The 22,255-nt window shown below is 45.5% G+C and overlaps 1 protein-coding gene across 1 annotated transcript in view; it reads right to left on the reverse strand.

Moving 5' to 3' along the window:
• Nucleotides 1-1,289: 1,289 nt before the first annotated feature.
• Nucleotides 1,290-22,255, reverse strand: part of MREG (melanoregulin) — a 44,018-nt gene continuing 23,052 nt past the window's right edge. Inside the window, exons 3-5 of the mRNA XM_044978518.1 lie at nt 6,172-6,262; nt 3,402-3,565; nt 1,290-3,045 (exon numbers count right to left, since the gene is read on the reverse strand). Of these exons, the coding sequence (XP_044834453.1) occupies nt 2,911-3,045; nt 3,402-3,565; nt 6,172-6,262 (390 nt within the window). The 3' untranslated portion in view covers nt 1,290-2,910. The remainder of the gene's footprint in view (nt 3,046-3,401; nt 3,566-6,171; nt 6,263-22,255) is intronic.

The raw sequence follows: 22,255 nt of genomic DNA on the forward strand, positions 1-22,255 counted from the left end.
ATGACTTTTTGAGATCCCTTCTGGTCCTGCATGTCTATGAATCTACAGCAGGGGTAGGCAACCTATGGCACGTGTGCCGAAGGCAGCACGTGAGCTGATTTTCAGTGGCACGCTCACTACCCGAGTCCTGGCCACTGGTTCGGGGGGCTCTGCATTTTAATTTAATTTTAGATGAAGCTTCTTAAACTTTTTAAAAACCTTATTTACTTTACAGACAACAATAGTTTAATTATATATTATAGACTTATAGAAAGAAACCTTCTAAAAAACGCTAAAATGTATTACTGGCACGCAAAACCTTAAATTAGAGTGAATAAATGAAGACTCGGCACATCACTTCTGAAAGGTTGCCGACCCCTGATCTACAAGGACCCAATGCAGTAGGTGAGCTCTGAGCACACTTCCTGGATCGGGCCCTGCAGGCGAGTTAAGTGGAGGAACACCGATCTTCCCTCATTCGTCCATCGCTCTGGGGCTTCGGTGTCTGGACACCTCAAGTGGGGCTGCAGTGCACATGCCGAGAAGCAGAAATGTTGACACCTAGGGAACTTTTACTGCAAAAAATATAGGTGCTGAGTGAGTTTAGGCACCTATAGGATTCAACAGCAGCTGAGCAGGGGCTTTCTGAATCCCAGAGGGGCCTGATTCTGGGATTTATATGCCTAAAGTGGCAGTTAGATGCCTAAATCCTTTTGTGAATTTAGCCCCTAGCTGCTGTTTGTGCCTTTAAACTGTGCTCCCCACCCCCATAAGGGCAAGATTCTCAGAGGAGTTTGAGCAAGTGAGATGTTCAAATCCCATTGAAATCCAATGTGACTGGGGTGCCTAATCCTCACAGGCTCCTTTGAATTTGAAAATCTCAGCTGCACTCCTTACGGAGGGCAGAACTCCCGCTGAATTGCACGAGGGACACAAAGTTAGCTTGGCTTAACTACATCGCCCAGGGCTGTGAAAACGGTCACTCCCTGTGCTGAGTAATTAAGCTGACCTAAGCCATGGTGTGAAGAATTCTTTGACTGACCTAGTTACTGCCTTTCAGAGAGGCGGACTTCCTGCAGTGACAGAACTCCTCCTCCTGTCTCTGTAGCAAGTGTCTGCATTACAGCAGCACAGGTGTTGGATTTCTAGCATAGACACACCCTGAGCATCATACACAGGTGCATGAAGTAGATGCTCTGCATTCCCCCAGCCACTCAAGCAGTAGCGAAACTGCATTTTTTTTCGGTTCAGAAAGACTCACTGAGCAGGTCCCCGTGGAGGCAGACACCCCCTCAAATGAGAACTTGGCCTGATTGTCACAGAACTTTGTGTTTATTAAAGTAAGGTTTCATCAATGTACAGAACTGACAAAAAATGTCCAGGAAGATTGACAAACATTTACAATTCATATATATTTGAACACTGTAGGTATAAACAAATAAAAGTTCTCTTGCTATTTTGTTTCCTGGGAAGCCTCCAATGAAACCAACTCTCTCAGCTGGCCCCTCTGCAGCAGTTCTATTAACCACTGATGAACAAGAACTCCTACTTATTAACATCCAGTGTTTTAAAATTATTGCTTCTTACCAGATAAAAGAGCAAGATGACATATTATGGGTCATTATTAAAAATCTCGTGTCACAAGCTTTGTAACAGCACACTCTTTTTTGCACAATACACTCATCTCTTTTTCCGTTTAAAATAATGCAGTTATGACGACCAAGGTTTTCCAAAAGCAACTAGTGATTTTGGGTGCCCAACCAGAGGTGCCTTAAAGGGGCCTGCTCGTCACAGGTTAGTGCTTAGCACACCCTGAAAACCAGTCTCCTCTAAAGAGTCAAGTTGAGTATCAAACAATGGAGGCATCCCAAAATCACTAGTCTCTTTGGAAGGTCTTGGCCGATTTGTTTATAGAGATCCAGTGAAAAGATTTCAATAACCCAGCATCACACGTGCTTTGCAAAACAAGTCTTTAGAACAGAATCTCACTGGGAGCTAAGCTTGGAATAAGCACTGGCTTCATGCTTGAATTACAGAGCTCAGTCCTGAACAAGCAGTTTTCAATCTCGGGAGGGGAGATGCCAGCCGGAGGAACAGGATTTGATTTTCTGCCACCACACCTATAGGAGTAGCTCCAGGGCTGAATAAATAAGAAGGGAAGGAATGTTCTCTTTGCGTAGCGCTGCTGATGAAATGGGAAATCATACCCGCGTCGAAATCTTACCACATCATTGGACAAGTGCAGTCCTTGACACTGCAACTAAATCCACTCACAAACTCACTCACCTGCTCGCTGCCTAGAGTGATCAGCCCCCACGTGTCTTAGCTTGGCTGCTGAGGGAATGGGGGAAGATAAAGTCTCATTTAGATAATGCACAATACCGTCCATTTTAGACGAGGGATGACACCACCATGAAGAGAGGTTTAATACCTTTCTAGTCAAAGGTGGTTAAAAAAAAAAGTCTCCCCCAGAGGTTCTCCTGACTACAAAGGACAATGTAGGGAACATCCAGTTATGAGATGCCACGGGAAGCACCAGAAATACAGAACTTTATATGCTGCTCTAACTAGAGGCATCCCAGCCTTTACAACACTTTGTACAGTGGGTTCCCCTCCTCCCCAAACGCACACCAATGTCCTTGCTCAGAGATTGGTCTCGTATATTTTTCCACCCGCAGAACTCAGGTTCATAGCAGCACTTGCTCCTTTCCATGGGAGACATCCCTGCACCAAGGCCCACTCTTAGCCCCCATGGATCTTTTTGATTGTTCCACCCTTGCACTCCTTGCTCATAATAAAGTCATTTTACTTGGGCACTTTGCTCTTGTCCTCCGAAGGAAAGAAATCACGTCGCTTTGGCTAACCTCAGCGAGTGAACCAACTCCCATGAGGGAACGGAAACCCAGCACACCTCCTGCCCCAGCTGTCTCTTCAGGGCAATGGAGCAAGGACGTGCTGCATTTCTTTCTGATGGCCTTCCACTTTCGCTGCACTGGGTCTCTTTGGATAGGCGATCCTGGCCATCTTAAAGAATTCATCTGCAGCATCCAGTGCAATAAGACGATCCTGTCAAAATAATGGAGTCGTCAGAATTGCTGGTACCCATTCAAAAATGCCCTCTCAGACAGGCTTGAAAAGACATAAGGCCTCATCCTTCATGCTGTCATGCCAGTGTCCTCCATGAGAAATAATGGCATAAAACTGGAGTAACTCTCAGCTGAATCAGGTCGTGGTCTTCAGTGCAGACATGTTTCTATTTGTGCCCAAGCCGGCCACCAGTGCAATCTTGGACTGAACAGTCCTATCTGGGAGATGGAGGTACACGAGGCTTTGATCCCGTGCATTTCACTACTCATGCCCCTTGTGACCGCATTAGCAGAGACAGAGCGGGTTAGATAAGATAGAAACGTTTAGCTACCTACCACCACAAAGAGGTATCGCTCACAGAGCTCCCAGCCGTTTGGGAAAATGTTTGTCTCCTCAGAGAGCTTTAACAGGATCTCCCGGGCTTTGCTCATGTTCTGAGTATCGCTGATGATGCTAAGTTTAGTCACCGATAACAGGGAGTCTGCTTCCTTGTGAAACCCTATGGCAGAGAGGATCAGTCCAGTTTAAATGAAAGGCACAAAACATGGCAGGATGTAAGTAGGCAATAACATTACTGCAAAGAACCAACCCACCCAATCCAGCTCTCTGCTAGTAGACAGCTCGGTATATATTTGGAGGTTCGCTGTTCCCCCTCTGCCTTGTGTGTTTGCCTTTTAGTGTTCCTATTTTATACCCCATGACAGGAAAAAATAAATCACACTTGGATAAAATGAACTAGCATTTCCTTTGAGCAGGCTCCACTGTGTACCCTTGCTGTAGGGTGAACGGGAGGCCACCAGTGAGATAGCATTTGAAACTGCAACATGTGCATTGTGCTTTCCCGATTAAGGGGCACCTTTACTTGTGCTGATTCAGTCTTTGCCTGCTCCGTGTGCATAGACAGTGAGTACATTCAGTATAGGCTGGGTGCCCTGCTCTTTCCGTGATCCAGCAAGTCCCAGTGCTGCTGATAGAACTGAACACATTCAGCACCTTTCAGGCCAAAAAAAAAGAAAAAAAAAAAAGCTGACCAACTGAAGGGAAAAAGCAACACTGTGAGAGTAAAAGTGCAGGTAGTTGTTTAGGACTGAAACACTCAGCATGGTTTGTTTTTTGTTTTTTTTTAAATAAGAGTAGCATTTGTGGGAAGAAAGCGACTTGGAATGTAACCTCCATGATGTACCCACAAGCCTGGCCCCAGGAATTATGTGATTGCAGCATCATAAAGGTCCTACTGATAAAGTCTGTCTGTATGGGCTTGTGGTTAAAGCATGGGACTGGGAGTCTGGAGATCTGGTGGTTTATATCTAGTTTTGCTATTGACTTCCTGTGTAGGCCCATCAAATTACTTGCTTTGTGTCTCATGTTTCCCCACCCCGGGCTGTAAGACAGGTAGAGGATTTCTTATACGTCACAGGGGTGTTAGTGTTTGAAGAGGATTTTGTGTTAGTGTAGTACTTTATATCTAAGGACCTTGGTGCATTATGGATCTGTAATAAGCGGTGTGTAGGAGCGAACCAAGTCTGGTTGATAAAGGTTAACAATGATTCACAGTTTCAGTGCATAAGATTCCCTCCATCATCACATTTGGGAAAACAAAAAATTCCTTTGCTCTTAGTGGTCATGTCTTTGCAAAAGCAAAAAGCCCAGGAACTGACACCTGAGGGATCCAGTTCCCCTGTCCAAGAGAGACTTCCACGTGAGCAGTGCAAATCACTGCCTTCCTGATCTGCTGAAATTTTGCATCGGTTTTGCCCAGGTGTCAATAACTACACAAGGCCATGGGGACTCTAGCCCCACATACCGTTGCAGTTTCCTCCAGAGGACCAGCCAGATGTGTTTGGATCACAAGGTGGATTTAACTCTTTCCAGGACAAGTGGGCAAAGCAGTGGAAAGAAAAGGGAACTGACAAGTAGTTTTATTCATTTAAACCCTATTTAAAATTTCTTTCCAGTTCTTCAGATCTGCTGGTATTAACCAGAGGAGGGAAATGGACAATTTCACATCACTTTCATCAGAAAAAGCTTTGGGAGAAATGTAGTTGTAATGAAAATCAGTGCTCTTTCATTCTGAGCTGCCTGGCTCTTAAAAAGACAGGATAATCCCCAACCCCATTGTCCAAATAGCCTGGGGACAGGCATTTTATTTGGATAATCAGAATTTGGTTAATCAAGGGGGCTGGACCCAGCCAGCCATTCAGCAGCAGAGTGGCCTCCCCCAGCGCTGGAGGCTCATCCTTCTCCTCTGCAGTCCTGGCCAGAGTCTCTGCCCTGCTCCCTCACTCCTGTGACAGCAGGACTGCAGAGGCTCCCTGCACTGCCACATGGCTGGTGACATCCACCTCCTGCAGGCATAAGGTGTGGGGCAGAGCAGAGACCCCTGGCCAGGACTCTGCTAGGACTGCAGATCCTCAGCCCTCCCCTGCACCTCCAGGAGCCCTCTGCAGCTCCACTGTCAGGGCACTGCTTGCTCACTCCTGTGCCAGAGAGGCTGCAGAGGGCTCCTCATTCAACAGGGTGGGCTCCCCCACAGATGGGGGCTCCTCCTCCTCCTCCCCCCAGTCCTGGCCCTGAGATGCATGGGAGACAGCAAATGGATCTGGATAACACAGCGGTTCGGATAATAGGGGTTTGGATAAATGGGAGTATACTGTATACCGGATCACGATGCAGGCGTTTAACAGACGAACACCATGCATGTTATGGCAGGGCAGAGGGGACACCCCCTTTCTTATCTGGTGGAGCACCTACCGCCACTCTGTGTAACCACCCTAGGCAACTTTTTGACTAGTGGACCCACCCAGAGTTTACAGAGCCAGTGGCAAGACGCTTCCTCCAAGCCTGCCCACCCACGAGCTGCTGCGGAGAGCCACAGCACAGTATTCCTTTGCATGGCGGGAAGGAAAGGACCCAGTGTCCCTCTGTGCTTCCTCTTTCCAACTGCACCCCTCTTCAGTGAAGCCTTGGTGGCTCTGTCATTTTGCATCTATGCAAACGAAGGAAATGGGGGGGGGGAAGATTACCCTAAGATACGAAGGCATCAGTAACAGCCTTTGCTGAACAGTTGTCCTGCTGCAAATAAAATAGCCACAACCTCGAGTTTACCTAGTTCTTCCAAAATACGCTTCCATTTGCTTCTCACTTCCCTTCGGGTTTGCCGCAAGGTATAGATGTCGTAGTTCAGTTTTTGCCATTCCTGCAAGGCAAGGGGAGAACAGATTCAGACTTCTTCACTCTGTATGGCTCATCCCACCTGGCTCTTTTCCAGTGATTTGTACTCCTGGCGACACAGCCACATTCATAGGTCTATGACAGAGTAACGGATCACTCCACAGGTCTCTTCCCAGTGTGGGTTTATGGCCAGAGCTGCTTACTTTACCAACTAAAATCATTTTTTCCTATTTTAACCTTCTTGCCACAGCTGTGGGAGAATGGACATGATTTTGGCTTAAGCATCAACATAATTAACTAAGTTCTAATCACAAGGCCCAGTGTAACTGCATTTTAAAATATGGGCTCATCTTTCCATAGCATTGGACCTACAGCTGGTTGAAAAGTGCAAAGTATTGTCAGTGAAAAAAATGCTGAAGCAAGATTTTTTTTTTTAAATCCAGAACAGAAAGCTAAAAACCACAAAACGCTTCTATTTCTGTCGGAAAACCAGAATACTTCCATTCCTCCAAAAAAGGCAATTTTTTCCCATCAAGAACATTTCAGCCGGTCTCACTTGGACCCAGTTCTTTTCCCAGTGAAGTCACTGACCTAACTCCCATTTATTTCAATGGAAGTTAGGTTGCTCTCTTAAAAATATGGATGAGTTCTACTCAACACTAGTTAAACTTGGGTTTCCTCGTAAATGTATTCTGCGCTCAGTTACACTGGTATAATCCTCAAGAAACTCCATAGTCTTCAAGTTGTACTGTATTGCAGAGTTTAGCCTATAATTTTTTAAAACTTTGCCAATGATTTATGGGTCCAATAGCTGAAAATGGACTCCTCATTTGGGACACGGGAGAGAAAGAGGGCAAAGGGGGGAGGGATAGCTCAGTGGTTTGAGCATTGGCCTGCTAAACCCAGGGTTGTGAGTTCAATTCTTGAGGGGGTCACTTAGGGATCTGGGGCAAAAATTTGTCCTGCTAGTGAAGGCAGGGGCTGGACTCGATGACCTTTCAAGGTCCCTTCCAGTTCTAGAAGATTGGTATATCTCCAATTATTACCTAATAATCTAGAAACAGAGCCCAGCCCTCTGCTGGATTCTGCAATGCTATCCTAGGATGCAGAACAAGGTGTGCTGGAGGGAACTGGTTCATTTCCACTCCCACTCAGTTGGTCTGAAGCCCTAGATATATCCTCCCATCAAAGAGCTTTTCCTGGAATTTGGAGACACAAAAAGTTGTTCCTGTGATGATCTCTTATCTACTTATACCAGACCTTCCATTGCAACTGCTGATTTTCCCAGGCTTCTAACTTCCAAAGAAACGGCACCTTTGGCTTGCATTTCCATGCCTGATCACAACCCACAGGATTTGTGGTTGTTGTTGTTAAAGTTTGAGCATAACCCAGTGACACATTTCAATTAGGCCAGGGCCAGATTTGCAGAAGAGCTCAGCTCCCATTTAGGCACCTAAATGAAGATTTTCATAAGTGCTTAGGGTATGTCTACACTGCCTGCCAGATCGGCGGGCAGCAATCAATCCAGCGGGGATCGATTTATCACGTCTAGTCTAGACATGATAAAAATCAACCCCCAAACCCTTTCCCTTCGACTCCTGTACTCCAGTGCTGCAAGAGGTGCGGGCAGAGTCAACGGGGGAGTGGCAGAAGTCAACTCATTGTGGTGAAGACACCACGGTAAGTCAATCTAAGTACTTTGACTTCCGCTACATTATTCACGTAACTGAAGTTGCTTAACTTAGATCGACCTCTCCCCCTCCACCCACCCACCCCCAGTGTAAAACAGGGCTCAGAGAACAGTAGAAATTGAGCCCTTTAGAAAACCTGGGCCACTATTATTTAAATAGCCAAAAAAGCAAGATATTTGTTTTGTCCATGCTTAACTCAGAAATGGCTGATTTTTACAAGCCAGGACTTATTGCCTCGGAGGACTAGCCTTCAAGCTAATGGACAACATTAATAGTTAAAAATGACTGAACAACTAGGTTTGCATATGCGATTTCCATTCAATTTACAGTTACTATGCAATTTGTTGTGCTGCGGAATATAAAGTATCCAGGTTTTAGTGTCATTTTCTACTAATCTTTTAATCTGGTATCCCAAATCTGAGTAAATTTTGACCCTGGAACTGTAAGAGTGACATTAGTATAGCTATTTCTGCATTAGTATTTCAATGGACATTAGAGATTAAATGACAACGCTTATTTATACAACATCAAAACTGTGCACACAACAGTCAGGGAATGCAACAAAAGTAAGATTCCCCTGGTAATCACAGCACTCCCACAGTGCACGTGGCCCGGTTCTGCCCTCAGAGCCAAGTAGGCAGTTGTATATTTGAGGTTGAGTTGGACTCGTTATACATTAAGGTATCCATTTAACATAGTAACTAGTCATCCAAAATATGCTCTGCCCTTTGCTACTTCTCATTATTAATATAAACATGTTAAATGGATACCTGAACGTTAGTCCATTTTTCAGAGTGGAACTTGTGTAAAAATGGCATCATGGGGTGGACAGGTGTCAATTAATCTCATTTCCCTATTTAATGCTGTTGTGTATTTGGTTGTCATGGTTTTGTGGCTATGGCAACTGAGTTAGATTATTATGGGTTAGCTCAACCGGTTTCAACCGGCTGAGGAGTTCGCTGTATATATGTAAATAAAATGGAGGTTTTGGTTAGCTGCCTGCTCTCTGGCCTCAAGTGATTGCTTCCTACACCGGCTGCCCCAAGGATATAACACTGGCGACGAGGGTGAGACTCCGGTGCTGCTCCAGTAACAGAAGGAAGTAGAAGTTAAGGTAAAGAACAAACAAACAAAAAAGCTGCTTGTTTGCACTGACTGTGAAAGTGAAACTAAAAATCATGGCTACTCTGACCAGGCCCCTGGAGCCTTTTGATGAGAATACAGAGCAGTGGCATGTGTATACTGAGCGTTTTGAGCTTTTTGGTATTGCAAATGACATTACAGAAGCGAAGAAGGTGCCAATATTCTTAACTGTTGTAGGGGCTAAAACCTACTCTCTGCTACGCAGCTTACTACACCCTGTTAAGCCTGAGACTAAATCTTACAGTGACATTGTGGAAATCCTGGGGTCTCATTTCTCCCCAAAACCACTGGTAATTGCTGAAAGATATAGGTTCCACAAGAGAGACCAAAAGGAAGATGAAACAGTTGTACAATTTGTAGCCATTTTAAAAAAGCTAGCAGAACACTGTGAATTTAAAGAAATGTTACATGATGCCCTGCGTGACAGGTTAGTGTGTGGCCTGTACAGTGAAGCTATACGGAAGCGCCTACTGACAGAGGCTCAGCTTACCTTACAGAAGGCTGTTGATATTGCTGTCTCCATGGAACTGGCTACAAGGGAGGCACAATACATCGGTGCACCCCCTAGGGTGCAAAAAGTGTCACAAGAACCGACCCACAAAACTGTGCAGAGTCAAGAATGTTACCGCTGTGGTAAGCCGGGTCACCAGGCATCAGAATGCTGGTGTAAGGACCTGGTGTGTCGACACTGTGGCAAAAAGGGACACATTGAGTGTGCCTGTAAACAAAAGAAAAAGAGGCCTGTGGTCTGGCCGACAAAAAGAGGAACCCTGCATACCCTAGAGCAGACCCAGGATGATCAAGGTGACACCTCATCGCAAGAGGAAGTGCCACTGCATGTTTTGTCTTTGGCAATGGGCTCACATGAATACTGGGTAACCCCGTTATTGGATGGCAAACGTATACGCATGGAACTGGACACCGGTGCAGCTGTCTCACTGATCTCCGAGACTGTGTATAAAGAAAAGCTACAGCATCTTCCGCTTAAGGCAACAAAAACTGTTCTGAAGACGTATACGGGAGAAGCTGTGCCTATGCTGGGCACTATTGATGTTAAGGTGGAGCTCAATGGACAGGTGACTAAATTGCCACTGTTTGTGGTGAGAGGTAACTACCCAGCCTTAATGGGTAGGTCTTGGCTTGGGAAGATTCAACTGAACTGGGCAGAAGTGCACCGGATGACTAAAGAAGAAACCAGTCTAACCCCTATACTAAGGAAACATGCTGCTGTTTTTGGAGATGATTTGGGAAGTATGAAGGGAATCACTGTGACATTGAACATTAAACCTGGCAGTCCACCAAAATATCTGAAAGCCCGAACTGTGCCATATGCCATCAGGCCAAAGGTTGAAGCAGACCTGGAGCGCCTGGTCACCAATGGAGTCCTAATACCAGTTACCCATAGCTCATGGGCCACTCCTATCGTTCCAATCGTGAAGAAAGATGGCTCTCTCCGGATTTGCGGGGATTTTAAAGTCACTGTCAACCCAGTGTTGTGTGCAGAGCAATACCCGCTTCCCCGCATCGATGACCTCTTCGCAGGCCTGGCTGGGGGACAAAAGTTCAGTAAGATTGATCTGAGTCAAGCATATTTACAGATGCACGTCGATGAAAAGTCCCAAGAGCTGTTGACTATTGTGACTCATAAGGGGCTTTATCGATACTGTCGTCTACCCTTCGGAATAACATCTGCTCCCGCCCTGTTCCAGAGGGCTATGGACCAGATCTTGTGTGGCTTGTCAGGAGTTCAGTGCTATCTGGATGATATCCTGGTCACTGGAAGAAATGAAGAGGATCACTTAAAGAATTTAGAGGCTACCCTACAAAGACTGGAAGAGTATGGCCTACGAGTTCGCAAAGACAAGTGTGAATTCTTCAAGCCCTCTGTTGAATATTTGGGACACATCATTGATTCTGCAGGTCTTCATAAGGCCCCTGCAAAAGTTAAAGCTATTGTGGAGGCTCCCCCACCTCGAAATGTAAGCCAGCTGCGCTCGTTTCTAGGACTCCTGAACTATTATGGAAAGTTCATTTCACAGTTAGCCACACTGCTAAAACCACTTCATGAGCTCCTTGGGCAGAACAAGGCCTGGAAGTGGACTGAAGCCTGTGATGTTGCGTTTAACAAAGCTAAGGATGCATTGCTAAATTCTGAAGTTCTAACGCACTTTGATCCATCCTTACCACTGCAATTGGCCTGCGATGCCTCCCCTTATGGAGTGGGAGCAGTCGTGTCACATATTATGCCTTCAGGAGAAGAGAGACCTATTGCTTTTGCTTCACGCACTCTAAGCAAAGCAGAAACTAACTACGCCCAAATCGAACGTGAGGCATTAGGAATTGTTTTTGGAATTTGGAAGTTTCATCAGTACCTGTTTGGGCGAAAATTTACTCTTCTCACAGACCATCGATCTCTGACATCAATTTTTGGACCTTACACAGGCATTCCCCCATTAGCTGCTAGTCGTATGCAACGTTGGGCATTGTTACTTTCAGCACACACATATGAAATCAAATATCGGAAATCCACTCTACACGGCAATGCAGATGGCCTCTCAAGGTTGCCTTTGCCGGTCAAACACCAAGATAGTGCCCACAAGGAAATCTTCTACTTTGAACAGGTAGAGAATACACCCATCACTGCTACTCAGATAAAGAAGGCAACTCGCGTTGACCCAGTATTGTCCCACGTTATGGACCTGGTGATGCATGGAACATCTCGACAAACCTCTCCGGTCTCATCCGACCTTGTTCCCTACATGTCCAAGCGGACGGAGTTATCGGTCCAATCTGGTTGTTTGTTGTGGGGGAGACGTGTCATTATTCCACCACCACTGAGATCTCAGATGTTAGAACAGCTACATTCCGGTCACTGTGGAATAGTGCGCATGAAGGAAATTGCACGAAGCTATTTTTGGTGGCCTGGACTGGACAGCGCTATTGAAGAGAAGGCAAAAGCTTGTATGTCATGTCAGGGTGTGAGGAATGCACCCCAGTGGGCACCCCTACACCCATGGGACTGGCCTGAAAACCCATGGCAACGTATTCACGTTGACTTTGCTGGCCCCCTTGAAGGAAGCATGTTCTTGGTGGCAATAGATGCCCATTCTAAATGGCCAGAAGTCTCTATAATGCAGTCCACTTCTGCAGAGAGTACTATCCAAAAACTACGAGGACTCTTTAGTCATTTTGGTCTGCCAGAACAACTTGTGAGCGACAACGGACCGCAGTTCGTTTCTCAGGAGTTTCAAAATTTTATGAAAGCAAATGGGATACACCACATCACGTCAGCACCATATCATCCGTCCACCAACGGATTAGCTGAAAGATTTGTGCAGACAATGAAAAACGCTTTGAAATCAGCAAGGGGACAACACTCCATTCAAAAGCGTCTGGATACCTTTTTACTTTCCTACAGAAACACACCTCATGCTACGACCCACGCATCTCCGGCCTTTCTAATGATGGGACGACAGCTGCGCACTTGCTTTGATCTGCTGAAACCTTCTGAACCCCGACAAATTGTGCAACATCAGCAGCAATATCAAGTCATCAGACGGGCACCCAGAGCAAAAGACCGAACCTTTAGCCCGGGACAGCCAGTTTTGGCTCGGAATTATACTTCCAGAGCTAAATGGGTTCCGGCCACAGTCATCACTCAAACAGGACCTGTTTCCTACACAGTCCGGACTGCAGAGAATCTTACCTGGCGGCGACATGTAGATCAGCTGTTGCCAGGTCATGCCAGTCCTCAGGACCCATCTGCAGTTGAGGGGTCTGACTTCACCTCTTCTGGTGAGGGATCGAATCACGAGTCACCTGTTTCTGACTGTTCTCCTCCATTACTGCCGGCGGCTGAGATACCCCTTTGCCCAGCACGAGCTGATACCACCTCCTCACCTGTTCGTGCTGCGGACCCTGAGCCCCTAGTGCTTTCGGGTGCAATAACACCAGTAGTTCGCCGTAATCCACCTAGAGACAGAAGGCCTCCTCATCGGCTGGATCTTTAGCTAGGGCGAACCCACGGTTATGGGGCAAAATAATCCCCAGGGTTTAGCCGGGAATGGAGGCAGTCTACCCTCCTTCTCTAGTCTAGTGTGTGTTTTATTTAGGGGATGTTCTTATTAGGGGGGGAGGAATATGTTGTGTATTTGGTTGTCATGGTTTTGTGGCTATGGCAACTGAGTTAGATTATTATGGGTTAGCTCAACCGGTTTCAACCGGCTGAGGAGCTCACTGTATATATGTAAATAAAATGGAGGTTTTGGTTAGCTGCCTGCTCTCTGGCCTCAAGTGATTGCTTCCTACACCGGCTGCCCCAAGGATATAACAAATGCACTCAGTTTACAAGTAACCACCAGCCCTATGTGAACTCAGCCTAGGGTCTAAAAATCCAACTGGATTCTTTTCACCTTAACAAATCAGCATAATAAAAGTTCAGCAAGTCCTGTGCAGCCACAGTGTCTTACCATTATGCAATCAACACCCATGTAGTCTGTGGATTTGCACAGGTTAAGTGACTGGTAGTCCAGACCTTTGACACATAAGATGGAATTGAATTCAGTTCACTTTCCTAGTTGTATTTGTTCTGTCAAAAATCACTAGTAAACCTACGTGATCAATCACTTTGTTCCACTTACTCATAACTTTCATCTTTTGGGCTGTATATTTGCAAGTCTGACCTCTGCTCACAGGGTGAAGACTTTTCGAAAGTTTAAGCAGTGATGGTTCAGCTTCTTTCCAATCCCCATCCCACTCCCCACCCACCACCCCATACACACACTTTCCTCCTCTAAAAACAAAACAGACACCTCACTTAGGAAGGCACAAAGCTATCTATCAAAGAACTGGGGGGGAGGGATGTGCAAACACTTGGACAGTTCATTACAATCAAAACCAGTTAAATTACATATGTGAGATCAGATCCATATGTTTAATAGCCATTGTGGAGGAGACAGATGTTACTAACAGCCAGTCAAAGCTGCATTGTACGCCTGACTTTCTAATCCCATTTCGCCATTGTAATAAAGACTTACAGACAGCTGTATGCAATGTACCTTCCCCTGCACATTCGTATACATCTTGTTTATTAACCTGCCATTTTGATTAAAGTAATTTTTATATGTTTTAATTTCCAGAAATTAGAGAGCCATTAACTAAAATTATAGAGCACGTCCGGATCAATTAAAGAAGGGAGAGTGATCTGTCAGTAAAATGCATTATGTTGATAATTTTCCTACAATTACACAGAAAGTCTACAAGAGAAACTTGTCATTTTTAATAGGTAATAACTAATAGGTAAATGCTAATTTAGCTTTTAAAAGGTGACCAGCAGATATTGGGATATTGTCCCATTTCCTCTCCCCCCCTTTTTTTTTTAAATTTAAACAGGCATTAAAACCCACTTTAAATAATTGTTTTTGTTTTTCCAGAAGGCTGATTTTGCTCAAATTTGCTCCAAAATAACAACACTGCTTTTAATTTTGGGTTAAAAAAACAAAACCAAAAACTTAACATTCTGTCCTATTTCGATTCAATACGTTGGGCTTTTTAAAGGGAATCCACCCCACAAACTTGCACTGAAATAAGGGGGGTGGGAAGAGGTGCGAGTTATAACCAATTAGGTATGTTGATCAAGTTTGAGTGCAGATGGAGGGTGGGGTTCTGTTTGCTTTTTACCCAGAAATATCGCAGTTAGCAGAAGGCTTGGGCAATTGGAGTGGGCTCAGTCTCTGCTCTCAGTTGATAGGTCAGACATGTTTTAATCTTTCACATACACATACTCCTTTCAAGTGTTTTTTAAAAGTTTGGAATTAAAAAAAAATAATCTCAAAATCCCATGTGCTCTCACTTACTCGATTTTATTGCTCTTGTGAGGACATAGCCCGCCTAGTTCTCCAGCCCACTCCACCCCCAAGAGTCCTGCAACAAAAAAAAAACACAGAAGAAGAGAGTTTTTAAGAGAAACTGAAAAGCAGAAATTCCATTCAATGGAACCATATTGACACCTCCCTCTCCCTCCCCCCCCCACGAGTCATCAGCAAGGTTGAGATGTTTAGATCCACAGCACTGAGCTAAAAGAGTAACTGATAGCAGTAGTAGGCTGTTATTTTCTGTGTGGAGCAGCCCGTACAAGGGGATGAGACTCTGTTTGCCTCTGGGTCGCATAGCTATTTACTAGCCTGCACAGGAATGTTGAGACTCAGAAGCCTGGGTTCTAGTCCCAGTTCTGGAAGGGTGTGTGCTCTGGGGGTTACAGAGCCTTCTGCCCCCAACTCATCCTCAAATTGCTTTCTCTACCCCCAACCCCGAGACCTTTGATTCCCAGACCCCTGGCTCTCACACCTCTGAACTCCACTCAGACTGACGGCTCCTCCTCGCTGCCTCGGCACCTGCAGCACTGAACACAGAGAATCTTCATGCTCTCAGTTTGGATCCAGAGGCCCCAGTGGCCCCCCACAATGAGGAGAAGATATGGCAGGGAAAGTCCTGCTCAGCCCAGCAGCTCTTGAATGCAGCACGCTCAGTCACGATAGCGGGGATGGCACATGCATTGTCTAGCTGGCACATAGCCGCTGTGCTGGGAGGTGAAGGAGCGCGCTCCGTGAAGACAGGCTCTTCAGAGATGTCACCACCATTTTCTCTTCTGAGCTTGTGGGAGCTGAGATATTCAGACGCTTATAACCCTGCTTGTGAAAATCTGGCCAAGCCACATCCCTGGCACTAGGACAACCTTCCTGCCAAATATCAAGTCCCTGCTGCAAAACTTGGGCATGCTTGAGCGTCTCGGTGAAGTTACTGTAAGAAATTGGAGTCAGCTGAACAACTCCCTCACCCACACCCCTCTGGAAAAAAAGCCTGAGGCAGACACCTGGCAAAGCAAATTTCAGCCTGAACTATTACAGTTTGGCAAAGCTAAAGGCAACTGTGAACAGGGTCTTATCATGGAAGTGAAGTTTGCCTGGCACTATAGCCCTCAATACCAGCTCTACCTCAAATGACTCGTGACAACACCTGCGTGTTACTAGGAGACAAACTGGATGTGATGTTTCCATATTGCACGTCTAGCACATTCATACTTAGAGTGCTTTGTGTAATTACTGTGCATGCCTCTGTATTGGAATGGGAAAGGGCCTTAGGTGCACTGAGCAGGACACCATGTTCTTCCACTGATGACTCAAGACATTTGGGTACCAGTCATATTTACAGCAAGGTGGGGCGTGGTCCATCAAATTGAGGCTCCGGCAAGAAATGATGAAGACAAGAACGTCTCACTCATTGTCTCCTGACTCACTAATAAACTCTCTCGCCCTGCCACATCACAGAGGCAGGTGGGTGTGGGCTGCTGACTCCTTGTGATGAGCTAGGTTTCCAGGACCAGGAAATCCAGATTTTACCTTGTTAATGCAGAAGAGTTTCAGGCAGAGATTTTCAGTTTAGCCAAATAGGGAGATTTAGCCACACCTCTCCCACTGAAGTTCATGGAATTAGGAGTAAAATCCCTTAGCTGATTTTGAACATATCAGCCTCAGTTTCCAGCACAGTATCAAGCAGGTGCATTCTCTCTGTTCATTACTTGGCAGTCACCAGCCCTTGCTTCCCTTTCTCCTGGTTACCATCTTGTCACGATGCCAACGTGTGACTAAAGCTGAACACCACGGACCCATGGGCAAGTGAGCCAGAAAAGGGGCCAAGAACAGAAACAGCCCTGCAGTTACTATCACACCTGGGTTTAGAACTGGGACTGAGACACCAGGACCAAGAGAACCATCCCCATGATTGTGGCAGCCCCCGTTTGTAGGCTGGTCTCACTTCTCCCTAGGGACTGGCCTGGTAAAGAGTCGCTCTAAGATCAGGGAGTGCAAAAGTGACTCAAGGCCTCTTCGTACACACTGGCCCACCCAGCTGCACTAAGTGCTCCTCAGTCACACGTCCAGCACTGTGCGTATGAAGTTGGTGACATCAGAGCAGAGCTGCAGGATCCCCATGCCTGGAACTGGACAGCTCTAGTATGTGAGAGGACTAGCAACAACCATCTAGCAAGATCCTCAGTAGCCTGCGGGCGGCATCAAAGGAAATGAACTTAGAACAGATTCAAGGACTCTGACTAGGGAACAAACCAAGCTGGAACCGTGACCAGGTCTCGGGGAAGAAGAGACACACAAAATGACCCACATCTCAGAAGCAGGACCCTAGATAAGAACAGAGGCACCAACCCCTCCTATTGCCTGCCACATTGGTCTGAAAGATGTACAGAAGCCAAGCCATAAAACACACACTCAATTGTCACTCATACATCTCCCGCTGAAATCATACATAGGCACTGTATATAGTGCCTAGGTCAGAATTTGTCTCTGTAATGCAGTGTTTAATGCCAACACGTGTGTAGCCCTAGCATCTGCTGTCATACAATCGTTAGCCAAGGTGGCATTATTGGATTGAGTGATTTTCAATTTCAAGTGTTTTCCTGGCCTAAGTCTAGTCTGAATTCCTGTATTTGAATGATGGATAAAAATCTTGTTTGCATGTCACAATCCATGCGTGTCACAATCACACTGCGAAATCGGATGAATTCACCAAGTAGAACTGGCTGATCTCTTGTTGTCTATCAGACCAGTAAGATCAGAATCTCGTTTCCCAGATATGCAGCATCCTGGGCAAGATTTCTATCTCAAAGGAGCACACATCAGTTTAGGCCCTGATCCAATAATTCAAATCAGTGGGGGGGAAATTTCCATTGCTTTAATTGAGAACCGGGTCCAGCCCTTGAGGTACCTTGCAAAGCAGCCTTTAAGAAAGTCACTTTAAGACGTCGCGTTGATGAAATGTTCTTTTGTACCCTATAAACCACTAAGGTGACACAAGTATTTTCATTTGTTTGTAACAAATGGGATTAGATACTTACGCCAAAAAATAATGTAAACCCAGGTGCTAAGGTTAGACTCCTAATTAGAAGTGTCCTGATTTTTAGAGGTGCTGACTTGTGGGTATCCAGTACGGATCAGGCCACTCTTTGAGCAACTAACTCGGACGAGGATCCAAACTTTAGGCATCAGGTTTGAAAATGTTGGCCCCCAGCTTCTCTGGTTACAGGCAGAACATCTCTATACTTCTTCTGTGTGCAGCCAGCCAAGTCAAGACTGCAGCGCTCCAAGTGAATAATCCGTTTCCCCCTATTGCTCAAATATAATCAAAGGAACTCCTCTGAGATTATTTTGAGTGAGAGGATCACTGATGTTAAGATAAATTCATGACTATGTCAGGAGAGCAGGGGAAATTCATATCAGCAGACAGCAGCTTATGCTGTTTTTTCCCCCACCCTGGGAGTAGGAAGAAATCCTTCATTCTTAGCCAAGAGAGCATTGGTGCTATTCACTGATCTGCAAAGCAGAGGTGTTTCCCTTCCCCACCTCCTCCCTTGGAGCCTCAAAATGGCCTCATTGTTCCAGTTTTGCACATGACCTGATACGCCATTTAAAGTTCTGAAAAGGAGAGGATACTGTAACAACCTGGAAGTCCTCTCTTTTGTGATGCAGCCTGGACACTAGGATGTGAACTCTGGCTCAGTGAGAAGGGAAAGAGATTGTTTTTTAACTGAAGAAGAGACTGCAGTTTGTAAGTGAGAGCTCGAGAGGGAGTTAACTGCAACCTGGAGAGCAAAAACAACCCCCTAACCTCAGCCTTTCCAGTGTGAGGCACATACTGCCTAGGCCCTGTCTTGGCAGAGATCCCTTGGAATCCTCCCAAAGTCCTCATGTATTAACAAGAAAGGAAGGAAGGAAGGAAAGGTCTATGCAAAAAATAAGCAGTGAATCTCTGACCGCCTCATTAGACAAATACATTTTTAATATACAAACTATTCGCTCATTTGAGTTGAATCCAATAATTAGTTTCCATTATTAGGAGCCCTGGATGAGTGGAAAGTGTTTGTACCATATTGTTTTATACCAGTCCATGGACCTCTGGGGGTCTGGGTCTGCAAGCTATGTCTGGGATTTCCCAAGGGGTCTGCACCTCCATTTGAAATTGTTTAGGGGTCCGCAAATGTAAAAAGGTTGAAAACCACTGCTGTATACTAATCACCCCAGAAATCCCTGATCTCTCTCTCCACCTGAATTTTACATTAACAGGAACCTTGCTAGAACCCATCTGCAGCAAAGCAATGTTCATTCAGGTCTGGCTTTAATTACACTTAGAATTACTGGGCCAAACTCTGCTCTCTAATGTAAACCCAGAGCAATTTCATTAGTGTCAAAGGAGCTGCTCCTGATTTACCCCAGCAGAACAGCAGAATTGGTTCCATTGTCTGTTGTGTTTAGAAACTAGGCTGCCGCTTTCTTTTAAAATCTGTAGTCAATGAATTATTCCGTTAACACTTAAAGGCTATAACACAGGCAGCAACAGCAAACTCTCCTCCCCTACCCCTCCACCGCCTGGGTAATAGCTTCATCTCACCTTTTCACAGAAACTGCTGCTCAACACTAACTGTGGTGCAGCTAGGTAGGGGCGGATTCTCCATCTCTGGTGGTCTTCAAATCCAGACTGGCTGCCTTTCTGGATGATAGACTTTGGTCAAATACAAGTTATTGGGCTCAGTACTGGGAGAGCTGGGCCAAACTCTATGGCCTGTGTTATTAAGGTCAGACCAGATGTTCTAATGCCTTTAACGTCTCGGAATCAAACAATGCCACCTCATGGTGAACCTACCCCGAGGATCACTCCTTGGCTTCTTCCCCGGACTGGGCCTTCAAAGGTGCCAAAGGTGAGGGCAATTTTAATGACCGTCCACAGAGTGCAGGCCAAAGACCAACTTTTGTCCAAATAGTCTCTGACTGTTTGATGGTTAACAGAGGCAGTTAATATTAATACAGGCTGGATAGAACTAGTGACCTAAAAGTGGAAGGTGATGCATCTTGTTACAACCTTTGAAGCCATCAAACTTCCCTTGTTGATGAATTAGAGGGTGCATGTGCCTGCAGTCTAGTCAGAATTGCTATGTACTGCAGGTTGTTGTCCGTGACACTCCTGATAAGCATATGGTTTAATTCCCATCTAACATTTTTGTGAGCATTAACTATTTTAACGCTGGATCTTCTTTTTATCGATATAAATGTCCCACCCCTTTTTGAATATAAAGAGGGCATACAAAGGGCTGAAACCAGACTAAAGAGTTTTTCTAAACAACGTACAAAAGCATGACAATGAGAAGAGACTCTGGGAAAATGCTCGCTAGGGGCGCTTCCTGTTTTGCCAACCATCTTGCAGAAAGCAGCTTCTTTCCTTTAGGAAGTTAAGTTGGTTTTGCTTCTATGAAAATTAAATAAATTGAACCCCCTTCTCTAAATGTTGGGCCATTTTAAAGTCCGCACCTGTTCAACACAGCAGACTATTAACAGAGTGATGGATTCACGTCACTACTGTACAGCCTCAAGCAAGAGCAAAGGAATGGAAACCACACACTTGACTAGTAACCATGACATCGGTATGGAAACGCGTCACAGCTCCTGCCACCACCTATGACTCTTGTGCAATAGCAGTCACAGCTCCCAGGGTTGAAAATGAGGTGTAGGGAGGTGGTGATCGGTGGGAAGGAGAAGACCCTTGGCTAAGTTAGAACACCGCAGCTGGTGGCTTTAGAGGCTTTGTACAGCTGTTCGGAGCAGGACGCAGCAGCACTTGCTACTACAAGGGGAAGAAGAGGAAGTGGTGTCCCATCAGAGCACGAGTTAACAGAGAGGCAGCGTGGTCTTGTGGGTGGGGCACTGGACTGGGAGTCCGGAGAGCTCGCTTCTATTCTTGGGTCTGTCTTTAACTTGCTACGTGATCTTGAGCAAGTCACTCACTTCTTTGTGCCTCTGGTTCCCCTTTTACTACTTGTCTATTCACATTGGAAATTCTTCAGTACAGGGACTGTCTTATGATGTTCCTGAACATTGTCTAGTACAACAGGGGAATCAGGCCTTGACTGGGTTCTGTAGGTGCTACCATAATAAAAATATTAGTGCAAAGGAAGCAAGAGGTCCTAGCTCAGCCTAACAAAGCTTTTTTGAAAAGAACCAGAAATGAGTCACTAGCACTGTGTCCCCTTTCCTACTCCACCCTTCTGCCACTCGCAAGGGATGCTGTGCATCTAAACTCCAAGGAGGGTTTAGGTAAAGCCAACCTTTTAAGCTGTTACTCCCTGCAACTTTCTGACTGAGAGTCCCCACCAACAGGCTGCAGCCACTATACACAACTGCAGCTGTCCCCACAATAGCTGGGGAAGCTTTATCGGAGGACAGGCTCTGAAAGGAGCATGTCTGAACTTCTGCAAAGCTTTGGAGGCGCATGGTCTGAGTGCACCAGAAACCCCTGAAAAGGGGAGAAGGTTTTCAAGCCTCAGCTGAAAATGCTTTGCACAGCTCTCCCAAGTCGAGAGTTCTCCTCCAGCTGTGCCACACTGCACAAGTAACTTCATCTCTGTGCCTCTGTTTCTACTACTTAGTTCAATGTGCTGCAGTAACACTGACTAACTGATCCTTGTACCGCTCAGGCTGAGTAGTAGTATTCCTACAAAATGGTATAGGGAACCTCGCAAATGGCAGCAAGCAAATCCTTCTTGTTCTGCCACTCACATAACACAGCAGCCCTTCAGAAAGCAAATATTAATGAAAATAGTCTCACTTGGGGGAGGGGATTTGCTTCCAAATTCTGATTGAATGAGAAAATTCAGCATCCAGACACGTGGCCTTGACTTCAGTGGAGTTATGGCTATTTACCTGCTGAAGATCTGAACCCTTCAATGACTTACCACCTCACTGGGAGAGAAAAAAGGTACAGCTGAACTGTCAGAAATATCAGGAATGTTAACTTGGGTCAGTCCCAGTTTGGTTGATTCTATGCTAGATATGTCAGAGCTGAGAGCTCTCGTACCTTAATGGAATATTCATCAATGGTGATCTTTAACACAGATGTTTTTTCTCCCAAATGTTAATTGAACATTGATGTTAAAAAGGTGTTAGCAAAAGAAACCCAAACATATTAAAGCAATCTAAAAATCCTCACTCTTAGCTGCAGAGCTCTTACTTTCGTGAATTTAGTAAGTTGTCATTTTACTAGTTCTCCAGTCAGTCTTCCAGGGCAGATGGAACCTGAATGTTTAATGTAATAAGCAGGGCGAAATTTAAAAAAAGCCCCTATGGACA

The sequence above is a fragment of the Mauremys mutica genome, chromosome 10 (genome assembly GCF_020497125.1).
Source record: "Mauremys mutica isolate MM-2020 ecotype Southern chromosome 10, ASM2049712v1, whole genome shotgun sequence".
Taxonomy (NCBI): domain Eukaryota; kingdom Metazoa; phylum Chordata; order Testudines; family Geoemydidae; genus Mauremys; species Mauremys mutica.